This window comes from Phyllostomus discolor, chromosome 3 (genome assembly GCF_004126475.2).
Source record: "Phyllostomus discolor isolate MPI-MPIP mPhyDis1 chromosome 3, mPhyDis1.pri.v3, whole genome shotgun sequence".
In the NCBI taxonomy this organism is placed as follows: Eukaryota; Metazoa; Chordata; class Mammalia; order Chiroptera; family Phyllostomidae; genus Phyllostomus; species Phyllostomus discolor.
The window spans coordinates 169,743,027-169,766,608 of NC_040905.2; the positions used below are offsets into that span (position 1 = coordinate 169,743,027).

Sequence of the window (23,582 nt, forward strand, 5' to 3'; positions counted from 1 at the left end):
CAGAAGCACATTGCATAACGAATATTAGCACTTTGGTACAGAGCCTAGTGCTTTGTGATTCTGACCCTCAGCTGTGACTCTCACTCACTCACTTGCTCACATTTTGGGGTTCCAAGGTCTCTCTCGTTCTGTAACCAAGAAACACTGTGTTGTTCCAAAGCTCATGCTCTCGTCTTTTTTAAATTAATAAAGTTTATACCTTAGAGAAGTTTTAGATTCACAAGAATATTGAGTAGAAAGTGCAAAGTCCTTATATACCCCTTCCCATTCACATGCACAGTCTCCCCAGTTATTGACATCTCAAACAACTGATAAACCTTCATGGGCATAGCATTATCACCCAAAATCTATGCCATTTTTTAAAAAGGATAGTTTACCTTCCTATAAAGTTTCTGGTCAATTCGGTATATTTAAATATCATCCAATTTGTTGTGTGGAATCCTATCAACTAGACAACCTGAATTATGACAAGATTCTACTTTTCAATGAAATGGTTTAGTGTTGGGTTGCACAAGTTCAGTTATAGCAAAAACTAATTTCTTCATCTAACTGAACTGCTCTCCCTCAAATAATATACCAAAATTTGCAATGGATTGGTTAAAATGTTCATCCTAACTAAAAATGTTGAGAGCTTTATTATAGTTGGGACAGTTTTAAAAATAGTATTCTGTTTAAACTTCAAAAATAAGTAATATCTAAAACCTCTGGGTTTGGACTAATTAATTGCTATTAATATGGTTTTATGGTTCCAATGGATTTTCTCATCAGAGAAAATTTAACTGTACTTTGTTGCAAAAACCAGTGAAGCCATCAAATAAGAATGATTTCACCAAAGTAGTTCTTGTTTAAAGATAGCATTTTAAAATCCTTTTTCTAAATCTGATGTACAAAGCAGTGGATTTCCAGGACAAAATAAAGTAAAAATATAAACAGATAAACTAAATTAAATGTATGTGTTGAATTGTCACCTTAAAAACACATAAAGCTTGCCATAGGACATCAGCAAAACATAGCATATTAGACACAAATGCATCATTCCCATCAGCTCTAGAACATCACAGCAGCCACAAGTAGAGAATAGCATCAGAAAAAGAAAAACTTAATTTTTCTTCCTTTATTACACTAAAATTCATTAGCCATGACAAAAGTAATTAATCCAAATGTGCAGTTCATTTGAATAGAATGAGTGGTTTAAGAATCAATTATTAAAAAGTTAATTTTTGGCTGTATTAATCATATGAGTTAGGAAAAATTGTTTATTTTAAAAGTGAAAAACAGAAAGAACACAAATGTAATACAGATATAGTTCACTGTATTGTAATTTAAGTTTACGAATGATAGTAGATACGATTAATGATCTACATAACTTCTATGAAGGAATTATGTGTATAATACCTATAACAATGGGGAGATGGTAAAGTGTGTACAGGAGATGGAAATAGATTAGTGGAATTTATTTATAAAAAGGGCTTGTGTGGTTGAAGCTGACAATACATTGTCTGCCCTTGGCTAGTAAACATGATGTGAAATAAACTGGTGCTGCGTGACCTTCTTCTGGAGTGAAGACTTGAGTTGATCTCAGTTCTGTTTTCCTTTCTAGGATGGGCTCTTTCTTTGCTCCCAGCCTCCCAGGCATCAATATCCTTCGACTTCACACATCCATGTACTTCCAGTGCTGGGCCGTGATGTGTTGCAACGTTCCTGAGGCCAGAGTCTTCAAGGCTTCCAGATCGAATAATTTCTACCTGGGCATGCTCTTGCTCATCCTCTTCCTGTCCACCATGCCTGTCCTGTACATGATCGTATCCCTCCCGCCATCTTTTGACTGTGGCCCTTTCAGGTTCTTGTCTTTGAAATTCCATTTGGGCATAGCTTTCCTTCAGGCATAGAAATAAGAATGGTCAATCATTGTATGACTTATTTTTGTTTTTTCAAACAATGGCATTTTAGTATGTAGGATGAGATCCTTTGGGTATCCAGGTTCATTTTATGTCATGGAGATTCCATCTATTTTCTCATTTGGGAATCACAAAAGGGAAAATAATTTAACTGGTCCAGGCTCTGCCTGGGTAAAATATGGACAGTTAATGGGAGCTATTTCCCTATAAGGAAACAGCAAAGAGCTAGAGTAGATGTGAACATTTTCCTGATGCTAGGCCTTCACATCCAGACATTTGAAGCCATTGCTATGTTTCATGTGGACCACCAAATTGAAAAAATAAAATATAAAAATAAATAAATATAGTAAACTATCCCCATGCTACCTAGGACATGGAATCATTATTAGATAGTAATATAAAGAGGATTTCACAGTTTATGATCCAAAGTGCTGTACTCCTGTACAATATTAAAGTTATTTCTCACATATATTCTCCCTAAATAACAAGGATATATCACTCAAGCAGTAACAAAGAGAGTAAAAGCCTCTTTGATCCAAATTGGAAATGCACTTTCTACAGTTCTCTATGACACAGTTGTCTCTCTGACATTTATCAAGAAGGCAGAGTCCCCAGGATCTGGAAGATTGAGATTTCATTCCAGAAAGGGATGAATCTACCACAAGTCTCCCAAATCTCTACATGTTGAGTCACTGAGCAGCATACATTTGAGTTATTTTTTCTTTTCAGTGAAGAAAATATAAATGAGAAAAGCCATGTGAATGACAACCATGATGTAAAATTGGCCACATATAACTTACCCATCATGCTGTCAGACCCAAGTTAGTAAATCCATAGGACATAGGAGTCAAAAGATTTGTGGCTCCTTGACTTAAGTATAAAAAAGGCACTTTCACTATTTTCCAAGTTATTATTGCTTTACTGGACAAGAAAGAAAACCTTAAGCCAGCAGATAGGGCAAAAACAGTCAGAGTTCTGTCAATTCAGGAAGCTGATGTTGACAAGTCCTGTTCATTCTCCCCCCAACCCCCATTCCAGTGGGCTGAAATAAATAATGCAGAGAGTGACATCTGGAGACTGAATATGAAATTGCAGTCTTGAAGGTTTTAATAAATCCTGGATAAATTTCAGATACAAAGTTCAAGAGATAAGCCATGCAGAGGCTTCAGTTAACTTTTGTGTGTGTGTGTGTGTGTGTGTGTTTTAAGATTTTATTTATTTATTTTTAGAAAGAGGGGAAGGGAAGGAGAAAGAAAGGGAGAGGAATATCAATATCAATGTGTGGTTGCCTCTTGTACGTCCCCTACTGGGGACCTGGCCTGCAACCCAGGCATGTGCCCTGATGGGAATTGAACTGGCGACCCTTTGGTTCACAACTTGCTCTGAGTCCACTGAGCCACACCAGCTAGGGCCAGTTAACTGTTAATTATCCACACAGCTAAATGTCCAGGATAAGTTTTAGGTGTGCTTTTTAACTTTTTTTTTAAGGTTTTATTTATTTATTTTTAGAGATGGAAGGGAGGGAGATAGAGAGAGAGACAGACAGACATCAGTGTGCGGTTGCTGGGGGTTATGGCCTGCAACCCAGGCATGTACCCTGGCTGGGAATCGAACCTGCAACACTTTGGTTCTTAGCCCGCACTAAATCCACTGAGCTACACCAGCCAGGGCGCTTTTTAACTTTTTAATTGGAAATTGATCCTTTTCAGAAAAACATATTAAAGGAATGTATACAGGTACATTCACATTAAAAATATCATTGAGCTAAACATGTACAGTGACCGCAGAATTTTAGATTTTTGAGCTCTAACTCCTCTGCCTCTCTCTATATCATGGGTTACTATGATTTTAATGAATGATTTGTAACCAAGTATTTTCCAATTGACAAACTTAGGCAAAATTGCTATTTACATATCACTGTTTTGAGATCAAGAAAATTTAAATATTTTCAATAAAGTATTGGGGAAGGAGTTATTTCAATTCTATTTAGAGTTTATTTTTCTTGTTAGCTTTCTCATTTGGGGAGCAAAGAAATGTATACTTTGTTATTTGTTTGGACTTAAAAGTTTAAAGGGTTGTTCAGCCCTAGAAATAAGTAGAAAGACCATGTATTAGAAAGAGCTTCATGACATGCCATCCTTAGGGACCCTGAGTTTGAGGTGGCTTGCCCAGCCTGCTGAGTGAAGGCTGTCTGACCCTTCCTGGTCCCTGGGTGGGCAGCCAGTAGGCCAACACACATCTGAAGTAGGATGATGGACACACCACAGTGATGGCCAGCTGCCCCTAGGTGTAGGTGTGTTTTCAGGTACGGTGGCTGCAATGCTGTAACAGATCCGTTCTGCAAAGCAATTTGACAAGATAGTGTGGCTTGTTCTGTTTTCACAGGAGCTGGTTAGGGAGAGTGAATTTCCCCTCAAATTATTCTAACACAGTATTCAGTGATTTGCCTTAAACAGTTCAGTAATTTTAAAAAATATTTCTTTGGTGTTTAGATGAAGAAAATTCTTCTAATTGCTCCACCATATTTCCTGACATTTGATATTTCTCTCCCGGCCCCCTCACTAATAATATGAACAATTTCTAGTTTTCTAGGTTCTCATACCTCTCTCTGCCAACATTATGGTAATTATGTTTTTATGCATTTTCATCCTACTGCAAAGGTGATATGTGTTTGTACTAGAAAACCTGGAAATTGTAGAAACATTTTCACGGGAAAACAAACACTACCCATAACCCACAAAGTCCTGAAATAACAAGTCTCAACATTTTGACATTTTGTATTCTAGTTTTCTTTTTATGCAGATTTTAACAATAACTGAAATCATACAGTATGTTTAGGTTTATATTACTTTGTGGCACTATTATTACATTACTCATTTTCAATTCTCCCCTCTTTGACTATTTTTCTTAATAGTGTAGCTGACTTCTAGAGGTTGGGAATATTTCCATCTCTATGAGCCCAGAACACAGTAGAATGGTAGCCAATAACTTGAATTAATGAGGCATGATGGCTTCTTATTGTGCACTAAACACTAGGTGAGATGTGGGGTTAACTTGGGGCATAGATTCTGGTCCTATGGAGCTCTCAGTCTGGCTGGATAGACAGGTCTGCTCATAGACTGTTCTAATCTAGGGTGGAGGGAGCTGTGTCCACAGGAAAACTACAGGGTAAGTGCTGCATAGTGACAGTAGAATGGAAAGTCTGTCTGGGAATATTATGAAGTGGCATATGTTGGCTAACCAGGCAGCAAAAGGGATTGCCAAAGATTTATAGATGCTTCTATAGTTTGTGTAAAATTGAGAGATATTGATTCTTGGTCAGAGACCTGACCAGGAAAAGTTATCCAAGAATCCCTAGAGTTGCCAACAATTTTGCATTTGGGACATGCTGTGATGCAGAGAAGACTTTTGTAGGTAGGGATTACTCTGTAAAATTCCAGTCCCCCCACTCTAACCACATGCATTAGCACAGCTGGACAGCCTGGGGCAGGGTGTCCGATCTTCTCTCTTCCTTGCTTAACTTCCAATGCTGGCTGTATTCCATGTAGCTGGGAGGATGGTCAGTTAGAATAGATGAAGAAGAAACTTTAGTGGCATAAGTTGATATAACCTTAAATTATCGATCAACTTCATTCTCCTTTACATATCATATTTTTTAAATTAGTGTATAGATCTATAATTTGTGAAGCCAACTTTACACTTCTGTAGTCCAGCAACTCCTAAGAAGATACTTGGAGTCATTCTCAGTCTATTGAAAGATATTATTAGTTCATGAGAATAAAAATTGATCTGGACCTTGTGCGTCATGTTCATTTAATAATTGATAATATTTAAAGATGAAAAAAAGTAAAGCCAAAATATTATATTAAGTGTTATTCCAAGCTTTATTCTGATGATATATAAAACTTGGTGATAAACAACCTAGCATCTTTTTCTGAAAACATATTTTCATAGTAAAATCAAAATGCATAACAAAGATAACTTAGTGGGATGGATATTACTTTATAATTTTAATATTAGGTACTAAGTTAAGACATATATCTGCTCTCATTTTTCTAGGTTATAGGGTTTGGGTCTTACTTTAATAGCCTGAGAACAAGCCCATTTAGGACCTTTGCTTTTAAGTCCTATTTATCCTTCTCTTCTTATTTTATGTTCCTGACAGTGGAACTGAGTTGGCACTTTTAAGACCTGTCCAGAAGAAATACTGAGAGAGAGAGAGGGCTCAGCATTCAGTGTGGTTACCTATTAATAGCTCTCATGAAAGAGGTTCGGTGGAGAATGAGACAGAGGCTATCGCATGGAAGGACGTATTGGATTATTTATGGATTTGATTCTGTTATGCTATTCCTGGTGCTCATTTCAAGGCTAATTGAAAAACTGAGTGTGTTGTTTATTCAGCCCAAAGAGAGTATTCTCCTACAAAAAGCTGGCCGAGGGGTAGACTGATGAGTTATTTATAAAATATATTTCTATCAAAATCTTAGAAATACAACCTTTAAAATGTGTCTCCCAATACTGTGATGAATTCCCTACATGCTCTGATTATGTTTATGTTGGGATAAACTTTACCATATCTTACTCATATGTTGACAATGTGAGATAAGTATCAGGAGTTAGAGCAAAACATCAGATTCCTAATCTGAAAGAGTACTAGGTAGTGTTTGCAAAAGATTACCCATAGTTTTTTGTTTTGTTTTTTTTTTAACTGTAACCATGGTTTTCCATATGTTTTAAATAAACTTCTCTCTTTTTTTTCCTCCAGCGGCAAAAATAGGATGTTTGAAGTCATTGGAGAGACACTGGAACACGATTTCCCGAGTTGGATGGCAAAGATCTTGAGACAGCTCTCTAACCCTGGGCTGGTCATCGCTGTGGTTTTGGTGATGGTGTATGTGCTTTCTCTCCTCACAGAAAGAACCTTTGTAATGTTCTTCCTGGCTCCTTTTCCGTTTCGGCTTTCTCTGCTATCTCACTCTCTCCAAGGGTTCAGTGCTGCTTTACACGGTGGTGAGAGGCTAAAATTTATGAGCCATATTCTGATCCTGTTGGACATAATTCACAGCCATCTGTGTCTGCTTTTGCCTGCCTACGATTACGAGATTTGTTCCCAAGTAACCAAAATAATTATTGGTAAACAGCTAAAGCAAGGGAAACATAAATGCTAAATGCTAAATCTAATCAGCACATTGAGCCCTACCTCCTGGCCCCCATCTCTTGTTCCATAAAGCAGATGGCTGTGAACACACAGCAATAATGAGTCCCTAAGTTAATACGCCTCTTGAGGGTCCTATATGCTATATTTTAGGGATTAGGGCTTGAGGGGTCTTTGAAAATTCACCCTATCCTGATACCCAGGAGGCCATCAATAACTGTGTTCCCATAGTAATAGAATAAGAAGACCAGAAGAGTCTAGGACAGGACACTCAGCCTGTCCCTTCCATGTCAGAAGGGATGTATAAAGGAGAACTTGGGAGGGAGCTTTTGTTCCCATGTCCTTTCACTGGCTTCTGACTCTTGGCCCCTGCAGATAAACTTACATCCTAAGTAAAAATATATGCTTGCTGCGCAAGAGCTAAGAAAAGTGCCCTAGGACTCCCTTTCATTTCCCAAGACCCTCCTAACTAGAAAGTCTGGAACTGCCACAGCTCTGAGTCAAGGAGGACAAGCATGGGACACTACAGAAACAAAGCTGATACAAGGGTTGGATTCATTTAAATAACAAGAAAACAAGGAGGCCTTAGTAAGGGAGCTCACAATAGTGTAAAGTAAATGAGCTGGGTCTGGGCCAAGTACTTACCATCATCTTTGTAATGGTCATGGTCAGAAGCCACATCAGCAAAGGCAGGTGTTATATTCCTCATTTGAATACATTAAGAAACTAACCTGGAGGGGTGAAGTGATTTTCCCTAGGTGAGAATGTAGCAAAATAGTAAAGAAGGACTTTGACAGTAAATCCAACATTCTTCTCTTTATACCATGACACCTTCTTGGAGGGAGAATTAATAGCCTGTGGGGATAATTAAACAGTAAAACATTTCTATTTTTTTAGAGACTAATGTTTTTCAATTAGATGAAAATGGGCTTAACCTGTTTCATTTTGATTCATGAATTTTTTCTGCAAAATTCCATTCTAATTTTTAAGATAAAAATACCTATAGCTTAGGTATTTTTTATTCTTATTGGACAAATTACTATCACATATTAGAACCTTGATCAAGAGGTGGTATTTAGAATCTGATAGTAAATCTCTCGTGTTAGAAAATGACAAGCTGGATGCAGAATTTCACCAGATGGCCCTTGAAGTGATTTTTCCTTCTCCGTGTTTTATGATATAGCAGCTTCTGAGAGCATGTTAAGCATCCTTCAGCTTTTAAAAGTCAAAGCCCTTTAACTGGTATAAATGAGGTTGTGTTTAAAAAAAATCAGTTACAAAATGTCAGATTTTATGACTATATTCTTAACTAGTTGAGAGACAGATTTATCTTTAAGCAAAGAAGCAACATTGTTTCAATGTCGCTAATTAAATGTTTAATAACTGTGGAAGAGGAACTAACACTTTCTTTGTTCCAGGCACTAATCTTATATTGACTCATCTGCACAACAACCTTAAGAAGTTGGCCTCACTGATCATATTATTGATAGCACATGAAGACCTTCCCCAAATCTAATGGCTAATAAGTAAATTTGAACCCATGTCTTATTTCCACCTCTTATTCCCTCCACTCAGTGCAGCACCAAACACGGAGTTTGGGATTAGTGGGCAGGTTCCGAAGGGCTGGAAACCACTTGTCAGGGATGGGCTACAGTCAGGGTGGGTACAATTTTCTTAAAGGGCCAGAGAGTAGATATTTTAGGGTTTGTGGACCAAGAGGTGAAATTGAGAATAGTTTGTAAATTCTTATATAACCATTTAAAAATGTAAAAACCATTCTTAGCTTATGGGCCGAAGGACACAGGCCAGGAGTCAGATCAGCCCTGGAGATCATCATTTGCCCATCTAGAGGCAGATTACAAGGTCAAACAGAGGTCCTGCAAGGCTGATTTTAGCTCTGAGGTTCTAACCTAAAACCCAAATTTCAGTTTACTGCTGATTTGATTTTTCAGATCCTGAGGTCGCCTGTTTCCCTTTATGGGACCCAAACAATTGGCTTGGTTTTTTATTACCTTTAATTAGAGAATGTTGCATGTTACAAGCATTCTGAATTTCCTCGATGGGTCATATTAAATCAGTTTAGATGTGTTTTGGTAACTGAGTAGAGGTTAGGTTAGTTCTCTGCAGCCAGTTTTATTCCTTTGGAGACTAAAAATGATCTATAAAGAATACACATGTAAGGTACATCACAAGACAGAAAAATGTGAGGAATAAACAGAGAATTCCAGAATTGCAAATGGCTTGTCAGGTCTTTGAGTATCCCCTCCAATTCTGGGCACTTCTCTCAGGAAGTCTTTATATGACTATAACACACACTCACATACACATTCGTTGAGCACCTACTTCATTGTAGATATTGCACCAGATGCTTTCATGTGTGTAATTTCATTCAAACTCCTGCCACTCACATAAGAGATAAACAAACCCTGCTAAACCATGTCAGTAATTGTGCTGCTAGCAGCAGATGGCTCATAAAGGATATAATTTGGCATGTTACTGCATAGAGGAAATGTGTTCAGTATTAGTTATTTGCAATGAAGGGCAATACCAGTTACCTTTTTTTCCTGCATGTTTTCTTTATTTGTTTGTTTTGCTTTAAGTAAAGATGAGCACATCGAATTTTGCAGCAATGTTTGGCTGGAATTTACTCTTTCTAGAAATGTAAATGTCTAACATAAAAGCCAAGAATATTCCTTTATAAAGCATTTTCTTTTTGAAGGACGGAGAAATGCAAACAATATTTCCTACAGGAAAAATTCATGTTAATTAACTATGACTATAGGGATTATATTCTTAGTTGTAAAAGCCAAAGGAAGGGATTTCAGGGCAAAAATCAGCTTCCTTTTTACTTAACACATTCCCTAAGCTTCAGTAGATATTCCATTCTCTTGAAGGCCATTGACATCAATTTCAAATGTCACTTTTAATTATAACTTAAACTGATGTTAATACGTTTCCAAGAAGAGTCTAAAATTAGGCAATAGTGTACAGTGAACAGAGCCCCCCACAGTGAAGGAAAGGTCTGGGGGCCCAGCTTCCCAGGCCCACTCACAGTCACTGCGTTGCCGAGTGCACCTTTCCCCTCTCTGTACTTCAGCTGGTCTTTTATCCACAAAATGAGAGGTTTAGAGTCAAAAATATCCTTAAAGTCTGCTCCAGTGCCAACATTCTATGATTTAGTTAATGCAAGTTTAAGAGGAATATTGAGGAGCTGAAAAATACGATAAATTTTATTATTTTTTAAATTTAGCTTGACCATCTATTATCTTAACGCCACTGCCAAGGGCCAGAAGGCCGCAAACCTGGATCTGCAAAAGAAGATGAAACAGGTAGGGTACAATATATTTCACAGAAATACTGCCTTTATTAAAGTAATAGGAGACACCAGAAAATCTCATGTTCATCTTTTCTCCTTTTCTTCACTGTGTAGCAAGCTTTGGAGAACAAATTGCGAAACAAGAAAATGGCAGCCGCGCGAGCAGGTTTGAGATATGTTTATGTTGTCAATTATTTCACCCCCTACAAACAGTATGCTCTTCCTTTTCTCCAAAGGGGAGCATTTGGTGCACAGTGGCCTTATTACCTTAAGCCAATCATCTCACATTCCTACTGTCCACCTTTTCAGCCCTTCTCAGGCATCCAGGGGGTCTGGTTGTTTTCCCAGTGGTAGAAAGAAAACTGAAAGAAAAATTCAGGAATGTAAACTTAACAGTAGTGATAGAAAAACGATCTTGTAAAATGACAGAAGATAGGGAAAAGAAAAAACGTTATAGTCACATACAAATAGCAGATACAAATGCAAACTCTGTCCTGCCCATTTCGGCCATTTTTATAACCAGAAGGATACACTGGGAAGAACCCATGACGGTCCTCTGAGCTCACCACCCTGAGTTGTCAAAGCCTTTTCTGATTCATTAACCTTCCTTTCTTTTTAATTGCATTAATTTTTAAAATATTAGAATCAAGCATTTTTCTACATGTCAAAATTACTTATATACTTTGCTTTCCACATGGAAAAGTGACGCCAAAAAAGTTCAGTGAAAACTTTTTTCAACTTTTCCCTCATAATTTCTAACCCCTGACTTCTTTCCCCTCCTGCCTAACTCCCAAGTTGGTTGAAATAGAAAAAGGGAGAAATGTATTAGTCCACACAGATGAACAGGAGAGTGGTGTGTGTATACGGCTTCAGGCCACGTTGTACCCTCAGATTAGAAGTGGTCAGGGCTGAGCTGCAGTTTCCTGTGGTTCTTTCAGCACTGCGCTCCTTCCGTGGAGGCTCACCTTTGTGGCCTCAGGAATGCATGCAGCTGTATGCTTAGATTATTTTTTATTGTTATTGTTATTGTGCTACTTGTTTCTTAGCTGCATTTAAATTTTTTTCAGTTTTATTGATGTGTAATTCACGAGTAAAATTGTAATACATTTAAAGTGTACATGTAATGATTTGAGAAGCACATACATTATGAAAGGATTCCTGTCATTGAGTGAATTAACACATTCATCCTTCGCATATTTACCCTTTTACTTTTTTCGTGAGAACACTTAAGTTCTACTCTCTTAGCAAAATTTAATTATACAATACAGCATCATTATATGTAACTACCATGTTAAACCTTACAGCCTTAGACCCTATTCATTATAAGTGAAAGTTCACACCCTTTCACCACCTTTTCCCTGTTTCCCCCAGCCCTTGCCACTGCCTGCTCTGTTTCTCTGAGTTCAAGTCTGTTGTTGTTAGAGTCCATGTATAAGAGATACAATACAGTGTTTGTCTTTCTTTGGCTGACTTATTTCACTTAGCACATGTCCCCCAGTTCTATCTATACAGTCACAAATGGCAGAATTTCCTTCTTTTACAAGGCTGAATATCATTCCATTGTGTGTGTGTATATATACACACAAAATGGTGGGCAGAAGTAGGTTTACACTGCGAGGACATGAAACACATCTTGTATTATTAATTTATTAATCATTGTATATTTATCCCTATTACATGTATATACATGTATTACATTTTATTCATTCATCCATAAATGGACACTTAGGTTGTTTCTAGACCTTGGCTATGTGAATAGTACTACAGTGAATGTGGGAATACAGTTTAATGATGTCATTTCCTTTGGATATATAGCCAGAAGTGAGATTGAGGATTGTATGATAATTCTATATTTAATTTCTTGAGGAACCTCAGTACTGTTTTCAATACTGGCTGTACCAGTTTACATTCCCACCAACAGTACAGAAGGGTTCCCTTTTCTCAGCATCCTCACAAGCATTTATATCTTGCCTTTTGATTATAAACATTCTACGAGGTGTGAAGTGGTATCTCCTTGCAGTTTTGATTTCCATGGCGATTAGTGATATTGAACACCTTTTCACATACCTTTTGGCTATTTATATGTCTTTTTTTTTTAAAAAAAAAGGCCTATTCAAGTCCTTTGTCATTTTTAAGTTGGGTTATTTGATTTTTTACTATTGATTTGTATGAGTTTGTTGTATATTTTAGATTTAACCCCTTATCAGATATATGGCTAGCAAATATTTTCTCCAATTCTGTAAGTTGTCTTTGCCATGCAGAAGCTTTTTGATTTAATATAGTTCTACTTTGTCATTTTTGCTCTTGCTGCCTTGGCTTTTGGTGTCAAATCTAAAAATCACTGCCCAGACCAATATCAAGCAGCTTTTTCTCTACATTTTGTTCTTAGATTTTTATGGTTTAGAATATTACATTCAAATCTTTAATCATTTTGAGTTTATTTTGTGTATAGTATAATAATATATGGGTTCAGTTTTATTAATCTACATGTGTATATCCAGGTTCCCTAACACCATTTACTGAAGAGATTACCCATTCCTTATTTTATATTCTTGGCACCTTGTCAAAAATTAATTAAGCATACCTGTGTGTGTTTATTTCTGGGCTCTCATAGAGGTCCCATTAATCTTTGTGTTGTTTTTATGTCAATGCCATACTGTTTTGATTACCATGGCACTGTAATATTGTTTGAGATTAGGAAGTACAGTGTCTCAAGCTTTGTTCTTTCTCAAGATTGTTTTGGCTTTTTTGATGTCTTTTGTGGTTCCATATAATCTTTAGAATTTGCTTTTTGTTGTTGTTAAAAAAACACCTTTGGAATTTTGATAGGGATTGTACTGAATTTGTAGGTAGCTTTTTGTAGTATAGGCATTTTCACAATATTAATTGTTCATTAACATAGAATATCTTTCTATTTATTTTCATGTTTTTCAGTTGACTTAATCAATGTCTTATACTTTCCAATGTACTGATATTTCATCTCTGTAGTTAAATTTATTCCAATGCATTTTATTAGTTTTGACACTATTGTAAATGGGATTGTCTTTTTAATTTCTTTATTTCTTTTTTTTAAATTTTATTTTAATCATTGTTCAAGTACAGTTTTCTCCCTTTTACTCCCATTCCAGCCCACCCACCCAACCCTCCCGACTTCCCCCAATTACCCCCACCCCTAGTTTTTGTCCATGTGTCCTCCAAATTTGTTCCTGTAATCCCTACCCATTCCCCCCTGACATTCCCTCTTCTCTCCCCTCTGGCCACTGTGAGACTACCCCCTATTTCGGTGTCTTTGGTTATATTTTGCTAGTGTTTTGTTTTGTTTTGTTTTGTTTTGTTTTGTTGTTTAGATTCCTGTTAAAGGTGATATCATGTGGTATTTGTCTTTCACTGCCTGGCTTGTTTCACTTAGCATAATGCTTTCCAGCTCCATCCATGCTGTTGCAAAGGGTATGAGCTCCTTCTTTCTTTCTGCTGCATAGAATTCCATTGTGTAAATGTACCATAGTTTTTTGATCCATTCTTTTACTGATGGGCATCTAGGTCGCTTCCAGTACCTAGCTATTGTAAATTTGTGCTGCTATGAACATCGGGGTGCAAAGGTTCTTTTGTATTGGTGTTTTAGTGTTCTTAGGATAGAGTCCCAGCAATGGAATTGCTGGGTCAAAAGGCAGATCCATTTTTAGTTTTCTGAGGAAGTTCCAAACTGCTTTCCATAATGGTCGTACCAGTGTGCAGTCCCACCAACAGTGCACTAGGGACCCCCTTTCTCCACATCCTCTCCAACACTTGTTGTTTGTTGCTTTGTTTATGATGGCCATTCTGACTGGTGTGAAGTGGTATCTCGTTGTGGTTTTAATCTGCATCTCTCTGATGGCTAGCGATATTGAGCATCGCTTCATGTGTCTTTGGATTTTCTGTATGTCCTCCTTGGAGAAGTGTCTGTTCAAGTCCTTTGCCCATTTTTTAATTGGGTTACTTGTCTTCTTAGAGTGGAGTCGTGTAAGTTCTTTATATATTTTGGAGATTAAACCCTTGTCTGAGGTATCATTAGCAAATATGTTTTCCCATACAGTTGGTTCTCTTTTTATTTTGATACTGTTTTCCTTAGCTGTGCAAAAGCTTTTAATTTTGATGAGGTCCCATTTGTTTATTCTTTCCTTTATGTCCCTTGCTCTAGGAGACAAGTCAGTAAAAAAGTTTCTGCGTGAAATATCTGAGATTTTCCTACCTACGTTCTCTTCTAGGACTTTAATGGTGTCACGCTTTATATTTAAGCCTTTTATCCACCTTGAATCTATTTTTGTATAAGGTGTAAGTTGGTGCTCGAGTTTCATTTTTTTTTGCACGTAGCTGTCCAGTTCTCCAAAACCCCATTTGTTGAAGAGGCTATTTTTATTCCATTTTATGTTGCTGCTTCCTTCGTCAAATATTAATTGACCGTAGAGGCTTGGGTTTATTTCTGGGCTCTCTGTTCTGTTCCATTGGTCTATGTGCCTGTTTTTATGCCAGTACCAGGCTGTTTTGATTACAGTGGCCTTGTAGTATAGTTTAGTGTCAGGTATTGTGATTCCTCCTACTTTACTCTTCTTTCTCAAAATTGCAGCAGCTATTCGGGGTCGTTTATGGTTCCATATAAATTGTTGAAGTGTTTGTTCTATGTCTGTGAAATATGCCATTGGTACTTTAATAGGAATTGCATTGAATGTGTAAATTGCTTTTGGTAGTATGGACATTTTAATGATATTAATTCTTCCAATCCATGAACACGGTATAGGTTTCCATTTGTTTGTGTCTTCCTTGATTTCTCTCCTCAGTGTTATGTAGTTTTCTGAATACAGGTCTTTTACCTCTTTGTAAGTTAGGCTTATTCCTAGGTATTTTATTTTCCTTTTTGCTATTTCAAATGGAATTTTTTTCTTGATTTCTGCTTCTGCTGTTTCATTGTTGGTGTACAGAAATGCCTTTGATTTCTGGATATTGACTTTGTATCCCGCTGTTTTACCAAATGCATTTATTAGGTCAAGCAGTTTTTTTGGTGGAGTCTATAGGATTTTCTATGTACACTATCATGTCATCTGCAAACAGTGACAGTTTTGTTTCCTCCTTTCCGATTTGGATTCCTTTTATTTCTTTTTCTTGTCTGATTGCTGTGGCTAGAACTTCCAGTACTATATTGAATAGAAGTGGTGAAAGTGGACATCCTTGTCTTGTTCCTGTTCTTAGTGGAAAAGATTTTAAGTTTTGCCCATTGAGTATAATGTTGGCTGTAGGTTTCTCATATATGGCCTTTATTATGTTGAGGAATGCTCCCTCTATTCCCACTTTACTGAGTGTTTTTATCATAAATGGGTGCTGTACCTTATCAAATGCTTTTTCTGCATCTATTGATATGATCATGTGGTTTTTGTCTTTGCTTTTGTTTATGTGATGTATTACATTTACTGATTTGCGTATATTGTACCATCCTTGCATACCTGGAGTGAATCCAACTTGGTCATGGTGTATGATCTTCTTAATGTACTGTTGGGTGCGGTTTGCCAGTATCTTGTTGAGGATTTTAGCGTCAATGTTCATCAGCGATATTGGCCTGTAGTTTTCTTTCTTTGTTGTGTCTTTATCTGGTTTTGGAATTAAGATGATGTTGGCCTCATAAAAAGAGTGTGGTAGTCTTCCATCTTTTGGGATTTTTTGAAATAGTCTGTGAAGGATAGGTGTTAGTTCTTCCTTAAATGCTTTGTAGAATTCTCCTGTGAAACCATCTGGTCCAGGGCTTTTGTGTGTTGGGAGTTTTTTGATTACTGCTTCAATTTCTTTTGCTGTTATTGGTTTGTTCAGGCTTTCTGCTTCCATTTTATTGAGTTTTGGAAGGTTATATTTTTCTAGAAATTTGTCCATTTCATCTAGGTTTTCAAATTTCTTGGCATACAGCTCTTTGTAGTAATTTGTTACAGTCCTTTGTATTTCTGTGGTATCTGTTGTAATCTCTCCTCTTTCATTTCTGATAGTGTTTATTTGGGTTTTCTCTCTTTTTTTCTTGATGAGTCTGCCTAAAGGCTTGTCGATTTTGTTTATCTTTTCAAAGAACCAACTCTTGGATTCATTGACCTTTAGAATTGTGCTTTTAGTCTCTATGTCATTTAATTCTGCTCTGATCTTGGTTATTTCCTTCCTTCTGCTTGCTCTGGGCTGTCTTTGTTGTTGTTCCTCGAGTTCTTGTAGACGTAGGGTTAGGTTGTTTGTTTGAAATGTTTCTAACTTTTTTTAGGTGGGCCTGTATCGCTATGACCTTCCCTCTCAGGACTGCCTTGGCTGTGTCCCATAAGTTTTGGGTTGTTGTGAGTTCGTTTTCATTTGTTTCCAAAAACCGTTTGATTTCTTCCCTAATCTCATTCTTGGCCCATTCATTGTTTAATAGCATGCTGTTTAATCTCCATGAATTTGAGTGTTTTGGCTTTTTTCCCTTGGGGTTGGTTTCTAGTTTCAGTCCCTTGTGATCCAAGAAATTGCTTGGTATGATTTCATTTTTTTTTTTGAAATTGTTGAGGCTTGTTTTGTGTCCTATCATGTGGTCAATCTTTGAAAATGTTCCATGTACATTTGAAAAAAATGTGTATTTAGCTTCTTTGGGATGGAGGGTTCTGTAAATATCAGTAAAGCCCAGTTCGTCTAGGGTATTGTTCAATGCCAGCATATCTGTTGATATTTTGTTTGGAAGATCTGTCCATTTTTGATAGAGGGGTGTTAAAATCCCCCACAATAATTGTGTTGCTGTCCATATCTTTCTTGAAGTCCTCTAAGATTTTCTTTATGTATTTGGGTGCTCCTATGTTGGGTGCATATATATTTACTATATTTATGTCTTCTTGGTGAATTCTTCCCTTGAGTATTATGAAATGACCTTCTGGGTCTCTTCTTTATGGATCCTCTTTGGAAGTCTATTTTGTCGGATATGAGTATTGCTACCCCGGCTTTTTTTTTCCTGTCCATTTGCTTGGAAAATTTGTTTCCAGCCCTTCACTTTCAACCTGTGCAGATCTTTTATCCTGAGGTGGGTCTCTTGTAGACAGCATATGTGTGGGTCATGTTTTCTTATCCAATCAGCTATGCTATGTCTTTTGTTTGGAGCGTTTAATCCGTTTACGTTTAAGGTTATTACTGATAGGTACTCATTCGTTGCCTTTTATGCACGTGTGATCCTCTCTCACTCTCTCTTTTCCTTTCTTTCCTTAAAGCAGTCCCTTCAGCATCTCTTGCAGAGCTGGTTTAGTGGAGGTGTATTCTTTTAGACTTCTTTTGTCTGAGAAGCTTCTTATTTGGCCTTCTATCTTAATTGAGAGCCTTGCTGGGTAAAGTAGTCGTGGTTGCAGGCCTCTGGTTCTCATTACTTGGATTATTTCTTGCCATTCTCTTCTGGCTTGGAGTGTTTCCATTGAGAAGTCAGCTGTTAGCCTTATTGGGGCCCCCTTGTATGTTACTTCCTTCTTCTCCCTTGCTGCCTTTAAGATTCTCTCTTTGTCTTGAAATTTTGCCATTTTAATTATGATGTGTCTTGAGGTGGGCCTCCTTGGGTTCCTCTTGATTGGGACTCTCTGTGTTTCCTGTATTTGTGTGACTTTTTGTCTCATCAAATTAGGGAAGTTTTCCATCATCACTTGTTCAACTAGGTTTTCTATCCCTTGTTGTTCTTCTTCTCCTTCTGGTATCCCTATTATACGGATATTATTACGTTTCATATTGTCTTGCATTTCTCTTAATCCCTCTTCATTCTTTCTGAGCCCCCTTTCCCTTTCTTGCTCTTTCTGGGTGTTTTCTTCTATTTTGTCCTCTAGCTCGCTGATCCGATCTTCTGCTTCATCGATCCTGCTTTTCATTCCTTCTACTGCGTTCTTCATTTCAGAGATTGTATTCTTCATTTCCTCTTGGCCCTTGTTGAGAGTTTCTATTTCCTTTTTTACGCTGATGTAGTTTTCATTGAGTTCATTGTAGCTTCCCTGTAGTTTCTCGTAGCTCATTGTGAGCTCATTGAGCTTCCTGACAATCACTGCTTTGAATTCAATATCTGATAGTTGAATTGCCTCTGTTTCATTTAGCATTCTTTTTGAGGCTTCCTCCTTTCCTTTCATTTGGGGAGTATTTCTTTGTCTTCCCATTGTTTGTGAGACTCTTCTTGTTCACCTCAGCTTCTTATATTGATCTGTTCTGGCTCCCTCGGTTTATGATGTGACCTTCTTTAGTAGAGTAGCAGTGAGTTTCAGTGGTGCTGTTTCCTTGACCCCCCCCAAGCTCGCTGGTCTTGGGCTGTTGTTTAAGTTGGCTTTGTGTTTGCCTTTGGGTTTTGATTGTTGTTGAGTCTTTCTTTGGTGGTTCCTTCCCGCCAGCTGGTTAAATGTGGGTCACTCTGTCCACCACCTTCTGTATTTTGTTGTGCTGGTGAGGGCAGGTTGTGCTGAGGCTGGTTCTTCTGTGTGTACAAGGTTTAAAGAAATCTTGTTCAGTTGTTTGTATTGGGTACTGTCTCTACTGTTTAGTTGTATTCCCAGATAAGTCCTGGATTGAGGTTTGTGTGGCTTATTTGAGATCTTTCTTTTTTCATAATGTGAGTATTTATCATTATAAATTCCCCCTTAAAACTGTTTGTGCTACATCCCACAAGTTTTAGTGTGTTCTGTTTCCATTGTCACTTGTCTCAAGGTAGTTTTTATTTATTTATTTTTTGTATGTCTTCTTTCACCCATTGGTTTTTCAGGAGCATATGTTTTAGCTCTACATTTTTGTGAATTTTCCAGTTTTCCTTTTGTAATTGATTTTTAGTTTTATACTATTGTGTTTGGAAGAGATGCGCAATATGATTTCAGTCTTCTTAAATTTATTAAGACTTATTTTGTGGCCTAACATCTTGGAGAATGTTTTATGTGTGTTTGAGAAGAATGTATATTCTGCTGTTGGATGGAATGTTCTGTGTATGTCTGAAAGTCAATCTGATTTAATGTGGAGTTTAATTTCAGCGTTTCCTTATTGATTTTCTGTCTGGGTGATCTACCCATTGTTGAAAGTAGGGTATTGAAATTCCCTGCTCTTATTGTATTACTGTCTATTTCTCCTTTCAGATGATAATATTTGCTTTATATATTTATATAAATATGTAAATGTTCTGATGTCAGGTATATAAACACTTGTATTACTATCTCCTCTTGATGAATTGTCTCCTTCATCATCATATAATGAACTTTTTTGTCTCTTGTTGCAGGTTTTCTTTTTCTTTTTTAATTTAATCTTATCGTATCTTTTTCTGTTACCATTTAGTCCCCTTATACCCCCTGAGCAGTCACCACACTGTTGTCCACATCCATGAGTCCGTTTTTTTTTTCCTCAGTCCCTCCACACCTTCACTTCTCCTCCCCACCCCCTCCTACCACTAGCTCTCATCCTGTCCTCCATCCATGAGTCCGTCCCCATTTTCCTTGTTAGTTCAGGTTGTGGATTAGATTCCACATGTGAGTTAAAGATTTTGAGTTAAAATATATTTTGTCTGATACAGGTATAGCTATCCCTGATTTTGGTTTCATTTGCACAGGATATCCTTTACCACACCTTCACCTTTAGTCTGTGTGTGTCCCTAAAGCTTAATTGAGTCTCCTGTAGGCATCAAATAGTTCAAGGAGGTATGTTGCACGTAACTGCAGTGCTTTTGTATTGGCTCAAGACTGAGGTTGTGACTACAACAATAGGCAACACAAACACCATATGATTTCAGTTATATGTGGAATCTAAAGAACAAAATTAATGAACAAACAAAATTGAAACAGACTCATAGACACAGAAAATAGACTGATGGTTGCCAGAGGGGAGGAGGGTCAGGGGACTGGGTCAAAAAAAAAAGATGAAGGGATTAGAAAGTACACATTGGTGGTTACAAAATAGTCACAAGGATGTAAAGTACAGCACAGGAAATGTAGTTAATAATATTGTAATAACTATGTATGGTACCAGGTGTGTACTGGACCTATGGGGGGAGCACTGTGTAAAGTATATGATTGTCTAACCACTATGCTGTACACCTGAAACCAAAAGAAAATAATATTGAATCTAAACTGTAATTGAAAAATAAAAAAATAAAATAAACTACACTCTTGTCATCTAGCCAAAAAAACAAAACAAAATGTTACCCAATTATGTTTAGAATGATGAGTAAAAAGTTCTGACTTCTTGATCTGAATTCTACTTAAGGCTTATTGCTGTCTTTATTATTTTAAATAACAATGTAATACTATAGTGTGATCTTTTTCTGTAATTTATCCTTAAAGTTATGTATAACCTTTGTGAAGGCAGAGACTGTATCTTATTTATGGTTGTTAAGTCAGGAGATAATACAGAACTTTATACATAATAGTCACTCAGTACATACCTACTTAATATCTACTGAACAATGAAAAATTCTTTTTTAATGAAGAATTATTTTATTGGAAAAATTTGAAAGGAATAAATTTCTATATTAATTACATAAGCAGTAATGAATAAATGTTACAAATAGAGAAAAACTTTCACTCTCCTGTCTTTAGAATTTGTGAGGATTTTATAAAATAAGAAATAAAGAACTATTTTGAATTTAAAACTCAATGTAGTGCACATTTGGAAGATATGGATTTCAGGGTGTATCATTCAGAATCAGGAAGCACATCAAAAGCAAAATTTTAATTTGTTTTCTCTTTATCTTCTTTCTCTCTTATTATTAATTAATTAATTTATTTTGAACAGCTGCAGCTGCTGGTGGCCAGTAACTTTCAAAGATATGCTGGGGGCCCAGAAGTACTCCTCGCCTTGCTGTTTAAAAGCAATTACTTGTGCGAAGGCCCAGAGAGCAAGCGTTGTGGAGTTGCTATTCTCCTGTCCTAACCCTGGTGGATCATCAAAGTCAGACTGGTCAGTGAGCCATCACCAGTCCTCATGCAGCAAGAAGGATCTCCACCTTATTCCAAATTCAACATTTGTTCCTGCACTGCCATTTCCTCCTCAGACCCATTTCCTTGACAAATTGAATTTAGAAGAAAGCGTGACTCAGTAATACAGGTTAATTTAGAAACCTTTTGCTCATTATAGACTTTCATTTTATACATTTCTTCTGCCTTAGTTTTCTTGGCCTGGGAGCAGGACTACTTTACTCTCTTTTTCCAAGTTTAGAAATATGTTCATAAAGTACTCATCATGAGCACTCATTTACTGACTCTATGAACCTACCACCTTGTTTTCCCTTTTTTCCAACCTGTCTCCCCATCTATGACCCCCCACAAATATATACCCAAAGCCTTTTTACTTGCTGCTGGATTTAATATGAAATAAAACAGGAGTTTTAGAATAAGTATCCTAAGTGAACTAGGGGCAGGATTAGCAGAGGGTTGAGGAGCTACATGGGTCTTAGACAACCCATCTCTTTATGAGTTAAAAAAAAATGACACTGTAAGTGATTGCTATTTCATCAGTCTGATTGTTCGACCTCCACTGATCGCCATCTCCTGAGTGTCGACTCTCATATTGTTTAATTTTTCTTTGCTTTTGTTAAGGGTAGGAAAACACACACTTGTCGGGGGGGGCTTCAGTTTCAAGATGTGTTTAGGCATTATTATTTATTTAAAGTTTAAATTGACTTTGAATAGTAACAATGCTCTTAGCCAGCCTTGTTGTGTGACTTCAATTACATCTCCTAACTCATGTCTTTTTCCAGAAGTAAGCCAATTTGCCTGCCATTCCCTGCAATTGACTGGCTTATTTTTACTACTTTGTCTTTGAATTTCTCCTTCTTTTCTATCTTCTACTGGCCACAGAATGATCACCCTGTTCCCCTATCATTCATGTGCTCATCACTTGCATCATATCAAATTCAAGGCTTACTTCCCTCTGGTCAGATTATCCACACTAGCCCAATTGTATCACTCCCTTGATGGTCTTCATTTGGACTCTAGTATCATTAATTCAGAGTTTATTAATTTACTGACTTCCCTGTGAGTTGTAATGGTTCTTTCTTATTTCTTGTATGCATGGATTAGCTTTTCTATCCAGATTGTAAGCTTCCTATGAACAGGGATCTTATCTTCTAACTCTTTTGTATGCCTAGTATAGTGCTGTGCACAGGTAGGCACTGAATAAATGCTTGTTAATTAAATTGAATCAATTTAACTTACAGCAGTTGCATTGTGAAACAAAAACCTCTGTTATCTGCATGAAGATATTCCTATGATGTAAGAAATGGAATTATCTGTTGATATGATGACTTTATTGTCTCATTAGATGATAATGAATATTACTAAATAAAGCTAGTGCTTATTTCTACTTGGATCATTTTTGCACTGTGTAGTAATAAGATTAGAGAACTGGTTTATGTGTGCTGTCAAACTTACAGTGTAAATTACACTCCCTTGTTCTTGATCTATTTATAAGGAAAATGCTAAGAGCTGAGAAACTATCCCCCAAGGACTTCCTCTCCCAAGGGTAATGCACTTTTTGAATGGATGCTCATGGTATAAGTTTCAATTTTTCTATAAATTAAAAAATGTTTGATTTTTATTGCACTTAATTACCCACCTGATTTAAGTTAAGCATGTTTAGAAATTTTCACCCTTTCAGTTTTCAGACAGCTGTTGAAAATATTTCCACATTACTATGTGGGCATGTGTTTGGAACAGTGAATGCCACTTCCAATGCTGTTTTACAACTGACTATTCAGAAAATAGCCTTGCACTGAAAGGGCTTTGATTATTATAGTTTGTTCCAATATCATTATTTCCACATCTAATGATCAAAGTCATGGGAAAAATTTAGAGGGCAAACAAACAAACCAGACTGTTCTATCTACTTTTTGAGAGGAATAAAAAATAAATTCTGACAAATATATGCAAAAACTAAATTTAGTTATCTGGAGAGGTTTATCATTCATTTGAAAAACTGAAAAACTATAGTTTAACACATTCTTTGAGTTATTTCCTTTGACTTCTGAGAAGAACACACAATTTTAACTATATTGAAGGGTTTATATTAAACTAACTTTAACCTGTTTTCTTATCCTGATGGGTCTCTACAAACACTAGATCCGGAGTTCATGGTGACCAGGTCTAGAAATGCTATTGGTGACTCAAGTCTTGTCATATGGTTCACCTAGTTGCCTTAGAGGTACAGTCCTTGCTATCTTCATTCCTCATTCGATGAGTTGATAGGAAGAGTT

The 23,582-nt window shown here is 36.8% G+C and overlaps 1 protein-coding gene across 1 annotated transcript in view; it reads left to right on the top strand.

Moving 5' to 3' along the window:
* TMC1 (transmembrane channel like 1) overlaps window positions 1-22,847 on the top strand; it is a 143,943-nt gene extending 121,096 nt beyond the window's left edge. Inside the window, exons 16-20 of the mRNA XM_028504663.2 lie at window positions 1,601-1,840; window positions 6,664-6,789; window positions 10,304-10,382; window positions 10,484-10,535; window positions 21,125-22,847. Of these exons, the coding sequence (XP_028360464.2) occupies window positions 1,601-1,840; window positions 6,664-6,789; window positions 10,304-10,382; window positions 10,484-10,535; window positions 21,125-21,147 (520 nt within the window). The 3' untranslated portion in view covers window positions 21,148-22,847. The remainder of the gene's footprint in view (window positions 1-1,600; window positions 1,841-6,663; window positions 6,790-10,303; window positions 10,383-10,483; window positions 10,536-21,124) is intronic.
* Window positions 22,848-23,582: the final 735 nt, after the last annotated feature.